This window comes from Ischnura elegans, chromosome 5 (genome assembly GCF_921293095.1).
Source record: "Ischnura elegans chromosome 5, ioIscEleg1.1, whole genome shotgun sequence".
Classification (NCBI taxonomy): domain Eukaryota; kingdom Metazoa; phylum Arthropoda; class Insecta; order Odonata; family Coenagrionidae; genus Ischnura; species Ischnura elegans.
In genome coordinates this window covers 54,232,751-54,249,856 of record NC_060250.1, presented here as the reverse complement: position 1 = coordinate 54,249,856, position 17,106 = coordinate 54,232,751, and the positions used below count along the sequence as shown (strand labels likewise).

Sequence of the window (17,106 nt, the reverse complement as noted above, 5' to 3'; positions counted from 1 at the left end):
AATAAGAAACAGTAAAAAGCATAATTTATTCGTTACTTATCACATATCGACTGTTTCTAGCACGATACCCTAGTATCGCATCGCTGTGCAAAGATCATGCGAACGTCAATAGTTAAAATACTTAGCATCCGCAAAGTATGACATGCAAAAGAAAAAAATACTTGAATTGTTCGAAGATGAAATGTTTAGTTAACAAGATATCATGCACTTTAGCTTAGAGTGAAGCACTGTCGGGCCGGTCCTTCATTCCTCGTGTTGGTTGTATTACAACATGGCAGCCAACGAAAGTGAAGTCTTTGAAAGCTGGGAGGAAATGGAAGATTCAGGGGTAGGTATTCACGTATTTTTTATTTAAAATAAATTTGGATATTCAAACCAATAAAAATCCATTGGGTGAGGATAAGTGTCATATCTGTGAGGTTAGACTCTTAATTGGGTCGACTTCTGTAATGGGGTTGTTACTTTTGTTTGTGTTATCGATAACATTTTATGCTGTTGCTTAAATTTGTTGTAGTCCAGTACATTCACGTAGATGGGTAAATAAATTAAAAATCTGATTGTAGATCAAGAGTGGTAAGCATCGGTCCGATACCGTAAAGCTAGTGGAATTGATTTCGTGACCAATACGGAACCTCTGGTGCTTTGCACGCAAAAATTTGTGCGAATTTTATTTCTTAGATTTATCTTTTAGCATGTATGATATATTCGGTATCTAATATTCGCTTCTGTTTAATTCTTTAGGCCTTGGACAAGAAGTTAAAGAAAATGAAGCCTAAAACTCCACCCGATGAGTCGGAACTAAAAAGGTATGTTGATATTTAAGGTGCACCTAAATGTTCCAAAAAGTGTGATATAGGTAGCATCAATGCATTTTTAAACTGATATTTTGCGTCTGAAGGTGCATTTTTATAAGGTATTTAGATTTTGTTATTTCTCACGGTGCAGACGAAGCGAAACGATGTTAGCGAGCAGCTCTGAAAGAATGCCCTAGGTTGCTAGTTTTTTCCTTCTGATCCAAAAATAAAAACGGAAGTTGCGTGGTAAACAAACCATCTCATAAGCTTGATCATATTCGCCCGTAGTTAGTGGTAATTGACGTTATTAGTAAGCTAGTTTTTGTTGTCCACTCCTTAGTTGGAGTCTCACCAAACCCGCCTCTTTTCCCTCGTATCAACTAAAATCTTCGAGAGTTGTGGAATGAAGTTTAAATATGGGTCGTGAGATTTTCCTTACTAGGACGTTAGCCTTATGATATATTCCCGATTTCCATGAGCCAGAGGTGAGGTTAATATACCCATCCCTCAATTGTCCGTGGTGGATTGTTTTCTGTGAAATAGTAATTTTATCTTGTCGGATATATATTCAATGTATGTTGTCTGTGCTACCCTATCTGTATCTACAGCCAATTTAAATTTATTTTCATTAATGGATGCTGCAGTTTAAAAGATATTTTGATTTGTGTTGTTACTGGAAGTATTTGTAAATATAATTATAAATATAAGATCCTCTTTTTCAAACATTGATCAAGTACTTATTTGGGAAAATGATGACCAGGGTGTGAAGTCACATTATTAATCAGTATGAGTGCATGTAGCTGATTGTGCATGAGATTTTTTTGTGAAAATACGCTACTCTTAATTTTGAGGAGAGTTTTTTCAGTGAAAGATAATGATAGGAATACATTGCTCTTAGCAAATAAGTAGATTTTATAGAAATTTTTAAAATATGTTTAGATTTTTCACTATGCAGTAGGATTATTTTGTCGCTAGAGTTGACTATGATAATGGGTGTGGATTAATCTCACAAAGGGTTGGAGGTGTATGCCTATATATCCTTAGAGAACTTATTTCTTGGTTGTGTAAAAAAATATGAATATGCGTGTATCAATTGAAAACCGGTTTCCATGGCTTGTAAAATCAGAAATAGATGATCAATGATAAAAGAGAATTACCTATTTAAGTAATGCTATGAAAAGTGTGTCAGATGATTAAATTTTAGAAAAATGAGGGCATAATACAATTATTTCTTTGGCCAGTTACTTAAAAATCTGCTGCTAATTAGTCTGCTGATTGGTTAAAAATATGGATGAAGTACATTGTGCTGCTGCTCTCTTACTATTGCTTGCCTTAAATGAAAGCAAAAAATGAAACAGAATCAGGCCAATGGGCCCATGGTAAATGAATTGGATGTAAATAAGTCTCTAATGATAGAAAGTATTACATTTTGGATGTGAAAGTGTGTGTAATTGAGTTGTCGTCGTTCAAGAATTTTTTATGGAACTTCATCATGCATTATTCCAATTTTTGATGCCACATGTAGGCCTTTTGCTTGTCTTATGTATATCTGTATGCAATAGATCTCTTTATTTATGAAGCTCAAGGGACCCAAATTTTCAGACTTCGTAAACCTGAAGGTTTGATAAAGGGAAGTTTAATTCCTCTGTTGTAAGCACCATACCTAGAAAATTTGGGTTAGTTACATGCATTTATCACAACTCAGTCATGTGAATATCCTCAAAAATGTCACACCACCCACTCTCTATTGCCAGTATTTGAGTAGAAATGAAGCAAAATTCAAATGTACACAATGGTGACCTTATACAGTAGACATTGAAGGTAATTACAGTGGATACCTAGGGTGGGTTCGAGACATGTTTCTAGTGTAAGCGAACAACATTCTGCACTGAATTGTTGAGGCCTTTACTTTGTAGAATTCGATTATATGGTTGGAAGGAAATTACTTTGCTTTTCTACAAAACACACACTTTATTGCCGACTAGTTTCGGTTACACTGTACCATTTTCAAGACTAGTGATACACATTCTGCCTACCCCATTCAACCTTTGATCACCTTGTTTGATTAGTACTTAGTAATGGACTAAGCACTGAGGTGCCCCCTTTTGCTTTCAGCTTTGCAGCCCTATGCAACTGCGAACTTTGCTTACCACTTAAAGCGACCCTGTGGAATGAATCCATGATGGAAGTTAAATTATCCAACTGAGACATTGGCAAATGTAGCATAGAGATACAAATACACTTCAGCGGTGACTATCTGATATTAAATTAAATTAATTTAATTATATTAAATTAAATTAATTAAACAGACCATGGGATTATCAACAATGGATCATTAAACCTATGAATCAATAAAAGAAACCCTTATCCCCATCTCCCTTGTCACCCAACTCCTCCTTGCCCATGTTATTTCTGAGGCAAGGAAATGCTGCCGGTTAAGGAGAAGTAATGCATCCTCATAATGGTACTCCCAAGTCCATTTTTATTAGTTAGGTTCCTAAACAGAACAGGAATGTTGTCCATTCCAATTTTCCAACTTTTTTGAAAATGGGGGTGAGTGTTTGATATTTCCAAGGAGACTTACAAGTTATGGGAAAATTCTTGCATGAGTCCATTGTCAGATTACATAATAGAAAAGGTCTTTGGTGTCTCTATAGGAAATGGGGAGGCTATAGACAATGACTTATTTACTTTGAGAAGCAGTTGAGCAAAATAATTGGACAGAGAAGCCCCTTTCTTGCCATCGAAGAGGGCTGCCCCCAAGGTCATTATTCTCTTGTGTCTTTAGATATTGGGGTGCCATTGACCTTAACTTTTTTGCTTAGAGATGCATCTGAGTAAAATAGGGCTCGGGCGTGATGGATGTACTGTCTGCCAAGGGTATGAAGACCTTGGCCATGCGAGGGGTATTCACTCACATTAGAGTGGGGGAATTGGAACTGCAGTTGGGCAGTCATGTGACTGCCAACTGGGTCATTCCATGTCAGTTCATTCACCAGCCATGGTACCCACCTTCTCGGATTTTGATGAAATTTTTATCATTAGCGACTATCGCCTATTTAATGACCCATGTGAAATATTTCCTCTCTCACTGTCAGTTTGCAAGATTTGAGGAGTCGAAGTTTGAGATTTTTGCTCAGAATAGATAGTGGGAGTCAAATTCCGGATTGCAGACAATAATATGCGTGCAATTAATTAGGTAAAACAGTGAAAAAGGGAGAAGAAGATCTCACGCATAGTGAAGATAGCTTTTACCACTACCTAGAATTTTATACTTTCCGTGACACACACTAATCAGAATAAGACTGAAATCATTATCGAAAGTTACAAATCTTTCACGTCTATCAAAGTCATGGAATGCTGTAGAATATTGTGATATTTGTACTTAGTTAATTTCATATCTCTCGGAAATGTAACGGAACTTACCATGAACTTAAATTAATATGTATGCTCATAGAACGTACACTCGAGATGAATCAATGAATCATTCACTCATTAAACAAACTGGTATGGCAGAAATACAAAAGTTTATGCATCAAAAACCTTCCTATGGTTGAACAATGAATGCAACATGTATACATTAACGCACAAAAAACTATATTCTAACGATATTTCCTTACATTTACTTATCTACCACTGTAGTATCGTGAGACATTATTCAAGACACCATGATCAGCAAATCACTCAAAGCTAGCAAACCAATTATTTCATGTAGGTACTCAGACATTTATTCTCACCGAATTTGTCATTTTCACATCTGATACTTACTTTTAGTAGAAAATAGGGGAATTTTTGCTCAGTTCAGGAGAATATTGTAGATAATATTTATGATTACCACTGCGACATATATCGGAAAAAAATGTTGAAATTGCGAGAATGCGAGCTCAGAATTAGAGCAGTGGCTATTTTGCCATCTCGCATCCACGCATTCTCACATGTGTTTTAGCAATTCACTGCTTTACACAATGCAATTTTGATTACGCAATGACGTGCTCCGTGTAAAATGGCCTTTCCACAGTTAGGTGTGTATAATCTGGATCAGGAGTGGAGGTCGTAAATTCATTTCAATTCATTCAGCAGTGGATTATAAGTAGGAGGTTCTACTGTATGTTGCTTTAGCAAAGTCGGAAAGCGAATACAGAAGTGAGGGGTCGAACTAAGATCACTTTGGGGTAGATATGTGCACTTTATGTGCACTAGATTATGTGCACTTAAATTGGAAAATAAATATCTGACAATAAGTAAAGAAAAGACACGAGGAAAAACTAGCCTTTTAATTTCCTTGCTCAATTTTGTGTTGTTTTTTACTAAACTTATGTGTAAAAAATCTCATTAAATTTTGTAACAAAAAAGAACCAGTTTTTAGGATGTTCAAGTGAATCACTCAGATTTCTTTTGATTGTTGAATACTATTGAATTGGTGTCTGATACCTGAGATTATAAAGAAAAATGAAGTGGAACACAAACATTAACCCTTTTAGTGCAGATCTCTTTAAACTGGTACACATGAAGAATGCAGGAGATTTTTTGACTAATTTGTTCCATTTTAATCAGAATAAAAAAAATCCATTGAGAATGTTTTGAAGATTTTTTTTTATTTTCGCCTATTATACTTTACCAAAAAAACTTCACATATCATGTTATATCCTCTGCACAACTTGAGAATTGCATATAAGTTCAATATTTGTTGAAAAACGCTGTCACTGTAAGGGTTAGCGTCCAAGTAAATAATTGACTATGTATTTACATTGTGAATTGGAGTTCTTTCACAATAATTCTGACAGTCACAATAGTTCTGGCAGTCACGATGATAAATGGACGTGGGGGTTTGGTCTTGACAGTAGTCAAAACTGTGGCGATACCTAGGTCTATTTAATTGGATTTTTCATTGTGGATCCATGATTAAGACTATGCACCTGCTAGCCAAGAAGCCATTCAGTTTAGTCTTGCCTGGTGATTTAATTTGTGTGGTTACATATATTAATAATAATAATAATAATAAATTTATTTCACGGGCTTAAGCCCTTTTACATTAGTACAAAAATTTAAAATTGCACAAAGTTATCACAATAAACATCAAGACAACACTACAAAATTGAAAAGGGTACCTTAGGAAATGCACCGCAAACAGTCCATCAAGAATTTTTTAAAAGAAACTTTTGACATTTGGAAAATATCAGCATCTACACATATGTTATTATAATCTCTCGCTATCCTGAACATAGGCAAAAAATAAATGTAATTGTAACTGCAGTGCGGGAGATAAAAAAGATTATGAGTTCTAGAGTATAAGGCAGGAACTTTAATATTGATTAAACTTAGTAGATCCGGACATATAATTAGGTTATTTAGCAGGCCATACAAAAACAAAAGACCTAATTGTTTTCTTCTATTACATAAGGAACTGAGATTGAGTAGATTTAACAGTTCAACATATGATCCTCTTTCTCTTTCTAAGTTAAATCTAATAGCAACAAGTCTTAAAAATTTTTTCTGAACCCGCTCAATAGCAGCGTCATATATCAAATAGTATGGATTCCATACTACTGAGCAGTATTCAAGCATAGATCTTACTAAGGTAATATACAGAATACGGTAACTGAAAATACTGTTAAAATCTTTACAGTGTCGGCAAATGAAACCAAGAGATTTATATGCTTTACTAACTATAGTATCGATATGTGTGTCAAACTTAAGTTGAGAGTCAAACAAAATGCCTAGGTCCTGTTTACGTTCGACTCTATCTAGTGTACTCCCAGATAAAATGTAGTTCTTTAGGTAAGGGATTTTCCCTCGACAAAAGGTAAGTACATTACATTTACTCAAGTTCAGCTTCAACGAATTATTATCACACCAGTCAGCAAGAGAGGTTAAACACCTCTGAAGATCCACAGCATCATTGTCTGAATCAATAGGATGAAAGATCTTCAAGTCATCTGCATAGATTAGATGTTTTATTGTATATGTGTTGCTTTGATATATAGTAACTTGCGAAATTAACACCTTACACCTGTGAGTATAATATTACATCATGCATCTCTACTTCATTAGGTACTATCATTTGCAAAAGTCTTGCAACAAATCGAGCGGCGCCACTTTCGCTCCACAAAGATTGTGCTCGGAAACTGTATGGTTTCAGGTATATTCAGCAAACCAACACTAGTCTTCATGGTTCAATATATGGAGAACGGGTCATTAGGTGGGTGAGATATTTTTTCATCCTTTTCAGTCTCGGGATTTGATCGCTTCCATTTAAGTGAAATTAATGTTCATTATGTTCCCCCAAACACATTGTAGCATTTTATGCAGGAGGAAAGATCGAAGGTAATTCCTTGGAGAGATTTTAAAAAGTTTGTAGCTTGGCTCTTTTTGAGTGATCTCAGCTCTTTTCAGAGAGCAGGAAATCACGAGTCGTTCACATGGCGGACTTTTGTTTACATCTATCGACTCCGGTTGATGTTTTTAATACAATATCTACGACATAAGATACGAGGCAGCTTTGATATTCCACGTGTTTCATCATATAAATATCTGAGCAAACACGTGAAATATGAAATTAGTTAAGCTGATCGGCATTAATCGTTGCGTAAGTAACAACAGAGTTCTCCGACGTCCGTCAATCGGGAAAGATGTATTCCTTTCTACGTATTCAAAGTATGTCCAGGAATACTTAACCTGGATCCGCCCAATGTAACATAAATGTCACACCCTGTATCGCTCCACTGTAATGGCTCTTGCATCGTTCGGGCACGGTATATTGTTGTGTTTTATACCTTATAAGAAAGAGGAAGCTAAGTGCTTCAATTCAAGGTAAGAATTGTCAAGTGAGAGTGAAGACCTATCCTTTGAGTACCCCTGGTACTTAGGTGCCTTCCCTAGACACTAAAAATGGACGTTCGCTTTGTGTAAATATTTAATTTTTTCATTAACTATATGCGCTACAGCGACAATTTTTGGTATGTATCAACATAATGATACAAAATTATTAAAAATACATTAATATGTTTGGTATTGCTTTCCATTTCTGTAATATACTCTGATAAATGTTACTGTGACATAAATGTCACATTGGGCGGATCCCTATGCAAATCTTCAAAGTTTCGAATTTTATGCTCTAGTTAGAATTTATTCCATTTTCAACGTTTTTTCCTTCGTAATCCCGCCAAAAGATTTATTATTTATCAATTAGTCGATAAATTTGCATTTATTAACTTTTATTCCGGTAATTACTTTTGAATTAAATTTTTTAATATTAGGGATATCGATAGCTCAGAGATATTACACTGTGTGAAGCCAAATAGCTTCCGGAAAACGAAGACTTTGACGAAGTACAATATACCTTATGCCACCAGAAGCAGCAATTGTCACTGATGAGGACATTGCAGATGACCAGGCTGGTGGACTTGTGTAAAATTTAACGGGAAGACAACTTCGGGCAAGAGTGGAGCTTGCTTTGCAGCTTGATAATGATAATACTAATGAATTTCAAGAGAAGTCCGGAAGTATTTCGGTACCAGTTAGATGTAAGGAAAAGGATTCGAAGTCAACGAAGCTTACATCACTTCTCCAATAGAAAAGAGTAAAAAGAGAAGCTGCCATTTGCGACAAGAAGGTCATTTTGTAAGAAATAGGTTATTCCCCGAAACAGATCTTCCTGAATAGAGGGAAAAATTAGGTGTAGAAATTTTTTAAATAGTTTTTTCGGGTGACATTCTTTTTTCTCATGGCAGAATTAGATAATTATACTACTTCTATTGTTTTTTCATCTTCTAGCATCAGTAAAGAAGAGATGAAAATTTTCATTGGAATTTTACTGTTATGAGGTTGTAACTGGTTTCCATCCAAGCAATGCTCCTGGGAAGATTCTGGGGGTGCTCACAACTCAATGGTTACCGTAGCCTAGCGTAGGAATAGGTTCTTTGTGATGAGTAGATACCTTCACTGTGCAGACAATACGATGCCCGACATAATAGACAAATTGTGGTAGCTTCGCCGCAGATCAATAAATTGAAAGAACGTTTCAGAGGGATTTTTCCCACTGAGAAAACTCTCTTTTGGCAGGAGTATGATTGTGGAGTATTTTGGTATCCATCCTTGCATGTAATTCATTCGGCGGAAGACAATCAGTTTTGGTGGTAATGGTGGAATATTTTCCTTGACTTTTGGATGTAGCTGTTCACAATCTGTTCACGAGCGAAATCTGGTCATTGCATGTCACAATTAGAGATCAGGCGTGTAATAATGCAAACATTACTGACCATACATCGATGCAAAGGCAAGTATAGCCGCCGTACGACTTCATTTTCAACAGAGGCAGACACCGAAATATGTTACGATGCTAATGATCAATTAGTCTCAAAAGAATGCGTCGCCGTGCTGGAGAACATTGCGCTTCCGTCAAATCTCAAATGCATTGCTTGCGATGCATGTAATATGGTAAAATATTACTTTACTACTTACCACTCAAAATAGTACGTATACGCCGGCATTGAACTCTAAAGCAATCTTTAGTTTGTATGAAACATATTGATTCAAATTAAATTCAATTTTATACTGTATTACACCCTTATATGTTGTGAGAATATTTTTCAAACATGCATATTTATTCTATGTATTTTCCAAAATTGGGAAATGCATTTTCAACTGTTTTACTTATTAGCCATGTAAAAATATTATTTAAATGTACCTTCAACAAATCCATTGATTGTGTCAAGTCAAGGTTCTGTAATTTCATAACACTACTGCCGAAAACTTAACATAAATTTAAAATAATTTTTCTTGATGTGTATTTGACAAGTTTATAATATAAACATTATAAATTTAAATATACCCCAAACTTGTGAAATAGCATTGAAAAAATCTAAAACACTTCTCAATCTTAAAAAATCACAATTTACATCGAAAAATTTATGAATCGCGGGCAATGGAACTCTGAAAATTATTGCTAAATTTTTAAACAATTTACTTTAAATTCAAACAAAAGCTTGAAAATAGTGTGCGTAATTAATAATATGTTTTTCTAGTGTTTTTTTATCATTTAAATAAACAGTGCAGCTCAAATGCGAAAAATATTTGCTTTTTCAGGGGAAATATTACCTTGCACCAAAAGACAACAGATCCGCCCAATGTGACATTTATGTCACAGCCTGTATCTCGGAAACTACACAACCGATCAACGTAATATTTTCAGAATGTAGTAAAAATGAGACCCTTACCATTTCCCTAGAATATGAATTATTTATCTAAAAAAAAATATTTTGGGCGGATCCAGGTTAATTCCAGCTAAAAGTCCCGTTTTTAATGATTTTCGGATTTCAACAGGTATTGTTTGATAATATGTTCCACTGCTGAATTATTGTGAATGCGTATAATAACTCTACGCTGCTATGCGGTTGATGATTAAGTTATCATATTTAGCTGCAATCATTTACATATACTCTGATGAATTCGGGATAATGTAGGATACTTACTTAGCATCATTAATTAACTTCTCTACTTACATTAAGTAGGTTACATGGTATTAGGACATGTGTTTGTTGGCAATACGTTTTATGTTTAAGGTAAGATTGAAATCAGTGGAACTGCAGCTCATTTCATAAAACCTTTGAAGTCGAGTAAGAAGGACATAAGCAAATCCTTACAGAATTTCTGCTTGAAATGAATGTATACGCTTGCTTCATTAGAAACACAAATACCGAGTTAGAAACATAATAACAAATAATAATAACTTATAAGGACGATACCATACTGAAGTTGCAGGCGACAACATCGTAATATTCCTATTGTATGCACTAACCAGCTGAAACATAAAGTATGCGAAAGCCTCCGTGCTCAGGATATAATCATATAAACGAACAAAATACTAAGGTACCGAGAAAATGATTATTTTGATCAAAATTCGTTCAATTGAGAAGCACATGAAATCAGCTCAGTGTTACAATGATAACAAAGACTTAAAATTATCGCCCGGATCATGAAAATAGTAGTAAATTCAATTATTTTCCCTACTAGAATTGATAAATACTAGGCTAGAGAAGGGAAGAGTTCAAGTCCCTTTCGTGCCCAAAATTTTTTATCCTCCTTACAGCCGTATTTTATTTTAAAGTTTTTTTTTTTTATTTTTTAAATGTATGTTAAGAGGGTACCAAATGTTGATTTTGAGCATTTTTTACAGCAATTTCTAATTTAAATGATCGTGCGACGGGAATCCTGCGTTGTTAGCGCGAAAGGATGAATAATTGCGTTTCCCTTGAAGGAACTCCAATCAGAATCACTGGTGAATGTGATTCCCAGTGCTATAAGGTTTCCTTTATAGGTCCGTAACTGCTCATCATTATTACCCACTCTTAGATGACACCCACTAGGTACCCACTCTTTCAACGGGTAAATATTTTCAATTATCTACTCCAGTCAACTACGAGTGTAAAAATAATCTCAAACGTCGCGACGACGTAACAACATCTACGCTCGTTTACTCAACTGAGCATTGTAATGATTTCCTATGTCTCACTCCCGTGTCACGATGACCCGTTCGTGAGTCGTTCCCGAGCTACCATGAAGATTCATCCCCAGATAGTGATCATTCAAATTTAATGGTGTCCAGAAATCGACAATGGAGCTCGATTTGTTGCAAGACTTTTGCAAATGATAGTACATTTCTTCTGTAAAAGTTAGTATTTTTTGGGATGAGCCTAAGTTCTCATTAACTTCATTTCAGTCCTACGACAATCACTGCTATCAACACTGTAATAATTCAAGCTGAAGATGGCTTGAGAACTCAATATGTTCCTCCAGAACCCACGGTAAAAATCTTGAAGAGGCCTGCAAGGACTGTGAACAGGAATGGAGATGGATTGCAGTTCAATGGTGATACTAAACCTAGACAACCAATTAAAACGCTTCAACAAGTGAGTACTTACTCCATTATGTCTTGCTTAATAGTTTCTTATGTAGTAAAGGTGGCTACTTCATCTGTTTGAATTTATTTCAGAGAGAGCAAGAGTATGCCGAGGCAAGGCTGAGAATTCTGGGTGAAGCAAGAAGTCCTGCCGAGCAGCCAAATGATGACAGGTAACTATTTTTTTCTGTTTCAAATACCGTATATGTCTGAATATAGTCCCCCCTTTTTTTCCAAAAATGTCCGAGGTAAAAGTAAAGGGGGGACTATATTCAAACGCATTTTTTAAATTATTTCCTGAAACTGAAGTCTCAAAATTAGGGGGGGGGACTACATTCAGAGGGGGACTATATTAGGAGAAATACAGTAATTTTGGCCTCCATATTCTGTAAGTGATCAATGAAAATATTGATAAAGATATTTGTTTTGATTTAAATCAATGAGTTTAAAATGGTTGACAGTCATTGTATTATGGTGCTCTGATATGTAGGAGCATGCAAAATGAACATCTTACACCTGTATTTGGAGTTTTTATATCCATAATGAAGTGGTAATTTTATTTAAGTGGGTTCTTCAGTCAACCTATCAATATTAAAAAGAAGTAATAATAAATGTTATTAGTGTTTATTGCTTTCCATTGGTATTCCCATAGTACTGTTCAACGCATTTAAAACTATAGGTGGAAGTGTTTGGCTACCCCTAAGATAAAATGTGTGGGAGTAACCAGGAGTTACCGTGCAAATATAAAATGAACAAAAGAGTATATGTACCAGGTTCAGTTCAGTGCTTCACAACTACACTTCACTATTTACAGAGCTTTTTCTAGTTAAATAAACAATTTCATGAGAACTAGTGAAAATTATTTCAATATCCAAGTTGAAGAGCAATATTTTGACTTGTCTTAAGAACAACATAACTTTTTTCTATTTTGCATGCTGTGGAATTAGGTCAAATGTTTTTGGTGCTGTATGAACAAAACTTCTGGAATTTGATAAATAAAATGGCAAATCATGAGATTGAATATGAAAGTTCAATTTGTATTGTCTTGTCACTATATTAAGCAAATAACCACTCTGAATGTAAAAAATTTTCAAAACTTAATTTGTGTATAAATATCTTTTAGGAAAAATTTTCTGTTTGAGAAAAAGTGGAAGTGTGTGATGGAGTTGATTAAAAAAATAATTTTTCTTATTATTCTATCCTGGAGAACCTCTACAGGTTTCATAGTTCTCTCATATGTACCTCCCCAGCAAACAATTACATAGCTTAATTTTGAATCAACCAGAGCATAATATATTTGCCTTCTAATTCTGGATGGTAATTCAAGATACAAAGGAAATGGAAGGTTTGAATGGAGCTAGTACTAAGCAAGTTGCTGAAAACAATGTTGCAGGGAAGTATGTTGGTTAAACAAGGGGGAGAAAATGAAATTTATATAGAATGAAAGGGAGTAGGCCATATTTTTATGCGAAGGAGGAAGTCCATGAAGGGAGGGGGTACTGCCAGGATACTTTGTGAATACTCGATGCAAACCTACCTTAATCAGTAGAATACCTTAACATTAATGCCCTAAGTTAAGTTCTCTGTTGAAGTAAAAAATTTTATCACCTGAAAGTTGTGAAGGTTCGGAGGATTTCCCAGAAAATTAGGCACAGAAAGACTTTTTGAGATTTCAATTGGGTGACAGGCTCCAAGTTGGCAATGTTTTGGAGGTCCACTCACTCTATGTCATCAAGGCGGGCATAGTGCATTTGTGACTCACTCAAATACCATTGGTGCTGTAAGGTGTTGGAGGTCGGGTGTGCCTTCATTGGTTTGTTTGTCTTGTTCTTACTCCTTTTAATTTTCAGTCACTAAATTGAAATTTGAAGCTGCACACAAGAACCTTCATTATTTAATATATGCAATTTGTTGATCATAGTTTAAACTGTTTCGATTGACTTGTATTGCAGTTTTAGTTCATCTTGATTTACTTTGCATACCCATGAAATAGAAAGGATTTTGATTTTGCATTGGATCTAATTTTCCATCTAGATAACTTTTGGAACATTTCTCTTGGAAAGATTTTGTAATATTGTAGGGGATGGATTATTACACCATGCATTACATCCATTCTTGCCCAACATGTTGGTTTTCTGTGAAATGTGGACCTAACCATGGTGACCTTTTTGGCAGGGTGAATAGGATACAGATGAAGATGGAGGTGTTGAGGACAAGTGGGTGTGAGGCGGATAATATAGTACGCCACCCGAAGGGGCCTGATGGGACGAAAGGCTTTCATGTGCGGAGGTAGTGTTGGTGTTGGCGTGAACAGATAGTGTGGCAATCATTGTGGGAATAACATTACAGCTGCCACCATCTCATGGTGCTTGGCAAACCGTTTAGTGGAAAGGATCCGTCAAGAACATTGAAGTGGAATGTTTGAGTGACCCCTCTCATCCACCTTTCCCACAGAAAAAAAAACATTTGTTATTGTTGAACTTAAAAAGGTGGAGAATGCTTCAGTGTTGCCTTTGTGGTGGAAATAGATGGTGTTGAATTCTCGGCGTTTGCCATGAAATTTAAACGTGATAAAGTGTGTTGTGTGGGTGAGGTGTATAATATTGTACATCAAGTGAGTTTATATTGGTAAAAAGACTTGTACATAAATGATACCGCGACCATGAAGAAAATCACTAACTCTTGCTATGAATTTGACTGTTTTAATGTGGTTGGTGGATTATTGATAGCTTTACGCATGCAACTTATAGCCTTTTTAAATTTATTATGTAGATTTTTTTGTATTTTGTGTAATGTTGGACTGATCTTGTTCATTTGGTTTCCAGTATAGCTTTTAATAGAGAATATCTAATTCAGAGAAATATGCTTTGTTCACACTTACCTTGTTCTGTTTGACAGCTGTGATGAAATCTTTGCAGCCATCCCGTTTTCAAAGCAATGATGATATTATTTAATGGCCCATGGTAACATATAGGATTGGGTTATGAGGTGTATATTTGACTTAGGTCAAATTTATGGCAAGGTTACTTTTGACCGTTAGTGACAGCTGTTTATAGCTGGAAGAGATTGCCATTGCTTAACATTTAAGAGTGGACTATGTAGAATAGTATATGCAGCTTCCTTTTGAGAAAAAGGAATATGTGAGGGCTGCAAAAAAATAAACAATGTGATTTGTGGTTTTACCCAGGTCACTGATTACTGGCATGTTTTGGCCAGTGGCTGAGAGAAAGGGGCAGTTTCTGTGGTTCTGCAAATGGGGAGACAATTGGGAGCAATTATGTGAATTTGGGTTTTTGAGTACTAGACTTGCCAGATTCATTTTAAAATGGAGGAGGCAAGGACATTTTCCTGTCACTTTTGAACAGATGCAACACACATTTTGCTTGTGAGATATCAGAGTTAGTCTCTACTGATTTTAATGCCACTGCTGGAGTGAAATAGTCGTATTTTTAATGATTCCAGTAAATTACAAGAAGTGCCCAAATGGACGCATTAAATCTCCTGCGTACCAAAGTATTGGAAATTTGGAAAGATTTATTGTACTTGTGTGAATAATTATTTGTTGCAGTTTTATTTAATTTTATCTTTTAACATTGTTCATAGTTGTGGTGTGCCTTGTTTAGCCAACCATAATGGTTTACATTCTGGCAATTTCATCGAGCATGAAAAACTCAGTCTTCAATCATATCCTGTTGTCTCTCTTTTGTTCTGTCGTTAACATTGACTATTTTTAAGAGCCAATGGAGTATTTCCTTGGCACATGTATTTTTATGGCCCTCAGTTTGTCTTTAATACATGGAATGAATCTGAAGTTTTGCGCTTTTTGGCTTTTACATTTAGTATTGGGGGAACTTCACTCACAGATGTATAGTAGCTGATATTTAGGACATACTTGTTGCCTTTTTACCTTAATTAACTTGTTTTCAAGTGGAGCAAAATATCACAAGCCAACAAATGTGTTTGAAGCAACAAATTAATTTTATATGACCTTGCAATGAGATTGTTGTAGTTAGTTCAAACAGTATTTTCAAACGAAAAAACATGATGACTTATGAGGATTGCAGCTTTGGAGCCTTGCTCATGGGAAGCAACTCATATGCCTTGCAATTGGGGAGTGGGTTAGTTTTTTAAAATAGCTCAAGACTATATTGCAAGAGTCACTGGTTTTGTCATGGCATTCTCTGAATATCTATGTCCATTGTACAACAGTAATGAGTTACAAGAACAATAAGGCATCATCTCATTATTTTCTCTGCATTACGGCAAGAATGAAATACTTAATTTGTACAGCGTGATGAAAATCAAAATGGTTTTTTATTTGAGCCATTGAAAGTTTTGTTCTTGAAATTTAGTACCTTTGGCATTGTTATGACATGTGAGAAAAATTTTATTTGTAATTTTCCATGTAATTCATTGGGTCGTAATGACCTCATCTGTTGGATGATGTATGTCATCATATTTGGTTTACAATAATGTAGCATTGTTGCAATGGTAAAACTATCAGTAATATATGTATAAGTAATTATGAGGTCAAAATATTAAATTGCATAAGTCAGCATGAAATGATTGACTTTCCTATTTAGTCGGTGGAATTTGGTGAACATATGTACAGACCTATTATATTGCAATGCAAATATATTTATTTTTGGCTTGAATGGTAAAAATAATGGTGTTACCATGATGAATTTGATTGCCCTGTTGGACCTTGGTGGAAAGTGGTCTGACTGCATGTAGTAGTAATGTCTTTCCACCATTATCCCTTCATTTTCTCTATGTGCGTATGCAGTTTCATTTGATTTTGAAATAAGCCTCTGAAGTTGCTGTAGACCTATGTGCTGCCAATACCAATAACTGGTCTATGCAGCAAAGCTGAGCCTGCTGAAATTAGGTAATATTATGAACCTTGCAACATCTACTCAGTGAGGGATTCATACTTAATATCAAATACTTATTGTCTTCATTACGATTGGAACTCAGTTTATAGCTGTCAGTGGCCAATTGACATCAAAGGGACCATTGGCGTGGAAGCTGGCACACAAAAATTACCACCAGAAGCCTCTATCAAATTCTACAGTTGGTGCTCAGATTTGCACTGGAGGTATGAAGACAAAGAGATGAAAGGAAGGTATTGTTAATTTTAATTTATGATTCTAAAATTCAACCTCGCCTTTGGTGGTATGTATGTTCATACGGCTATATGTCTTAGTTATTCTAGACCACCACACTTCAGTTATGCCTTAACACGTTGCGTACCGGGGTATTTAAATTCCTAGGAATGCCGAAATTGGAAATATGTGCCTATTTGGGCGTAATGCCTTTGGTTTATGCATGGTTAAAAATCTAATGTTTAGAATATAACTTTACCGAATCAAACATTATGATGCATTAATTCATTATGAATAACGAACAACTGAA

The 17,106-nt window shown here is 35.3% G+C and overlaps 1 protein-coding gene across 1 annotated transcript; it reads left to right on the top strand.

Annotated features, from left to right (window-relative positions):
- Nucleotides 1-52: 52 nt before the first annotated feature.
- On the top strand, nucleotides 53-16,355 carry LOC124158891 (SUZ domain-containing protein 1). Its single transcript, XM_046534298.1, has 5 exons — nucleotides 53-328; nucleotides 742-806; nucleotides 11,512-11,701; nucleotides 11,785-11,864; nucleotides 13,867-16,355. Exons 1-5 carry the CDS (start codon nucleotides 272-274, stop codon nucleotides 13,982-13,984), a joined length of 510 nt encoding a protein of 169 aa, XP_046390254.1. The 5' UTR covers nucleotides 53-271; the 3' UTR covers nucleotides 13,985-16,355.
- Nucleotides 16,356-17,106: the final 751 nt, after the last annotated feature.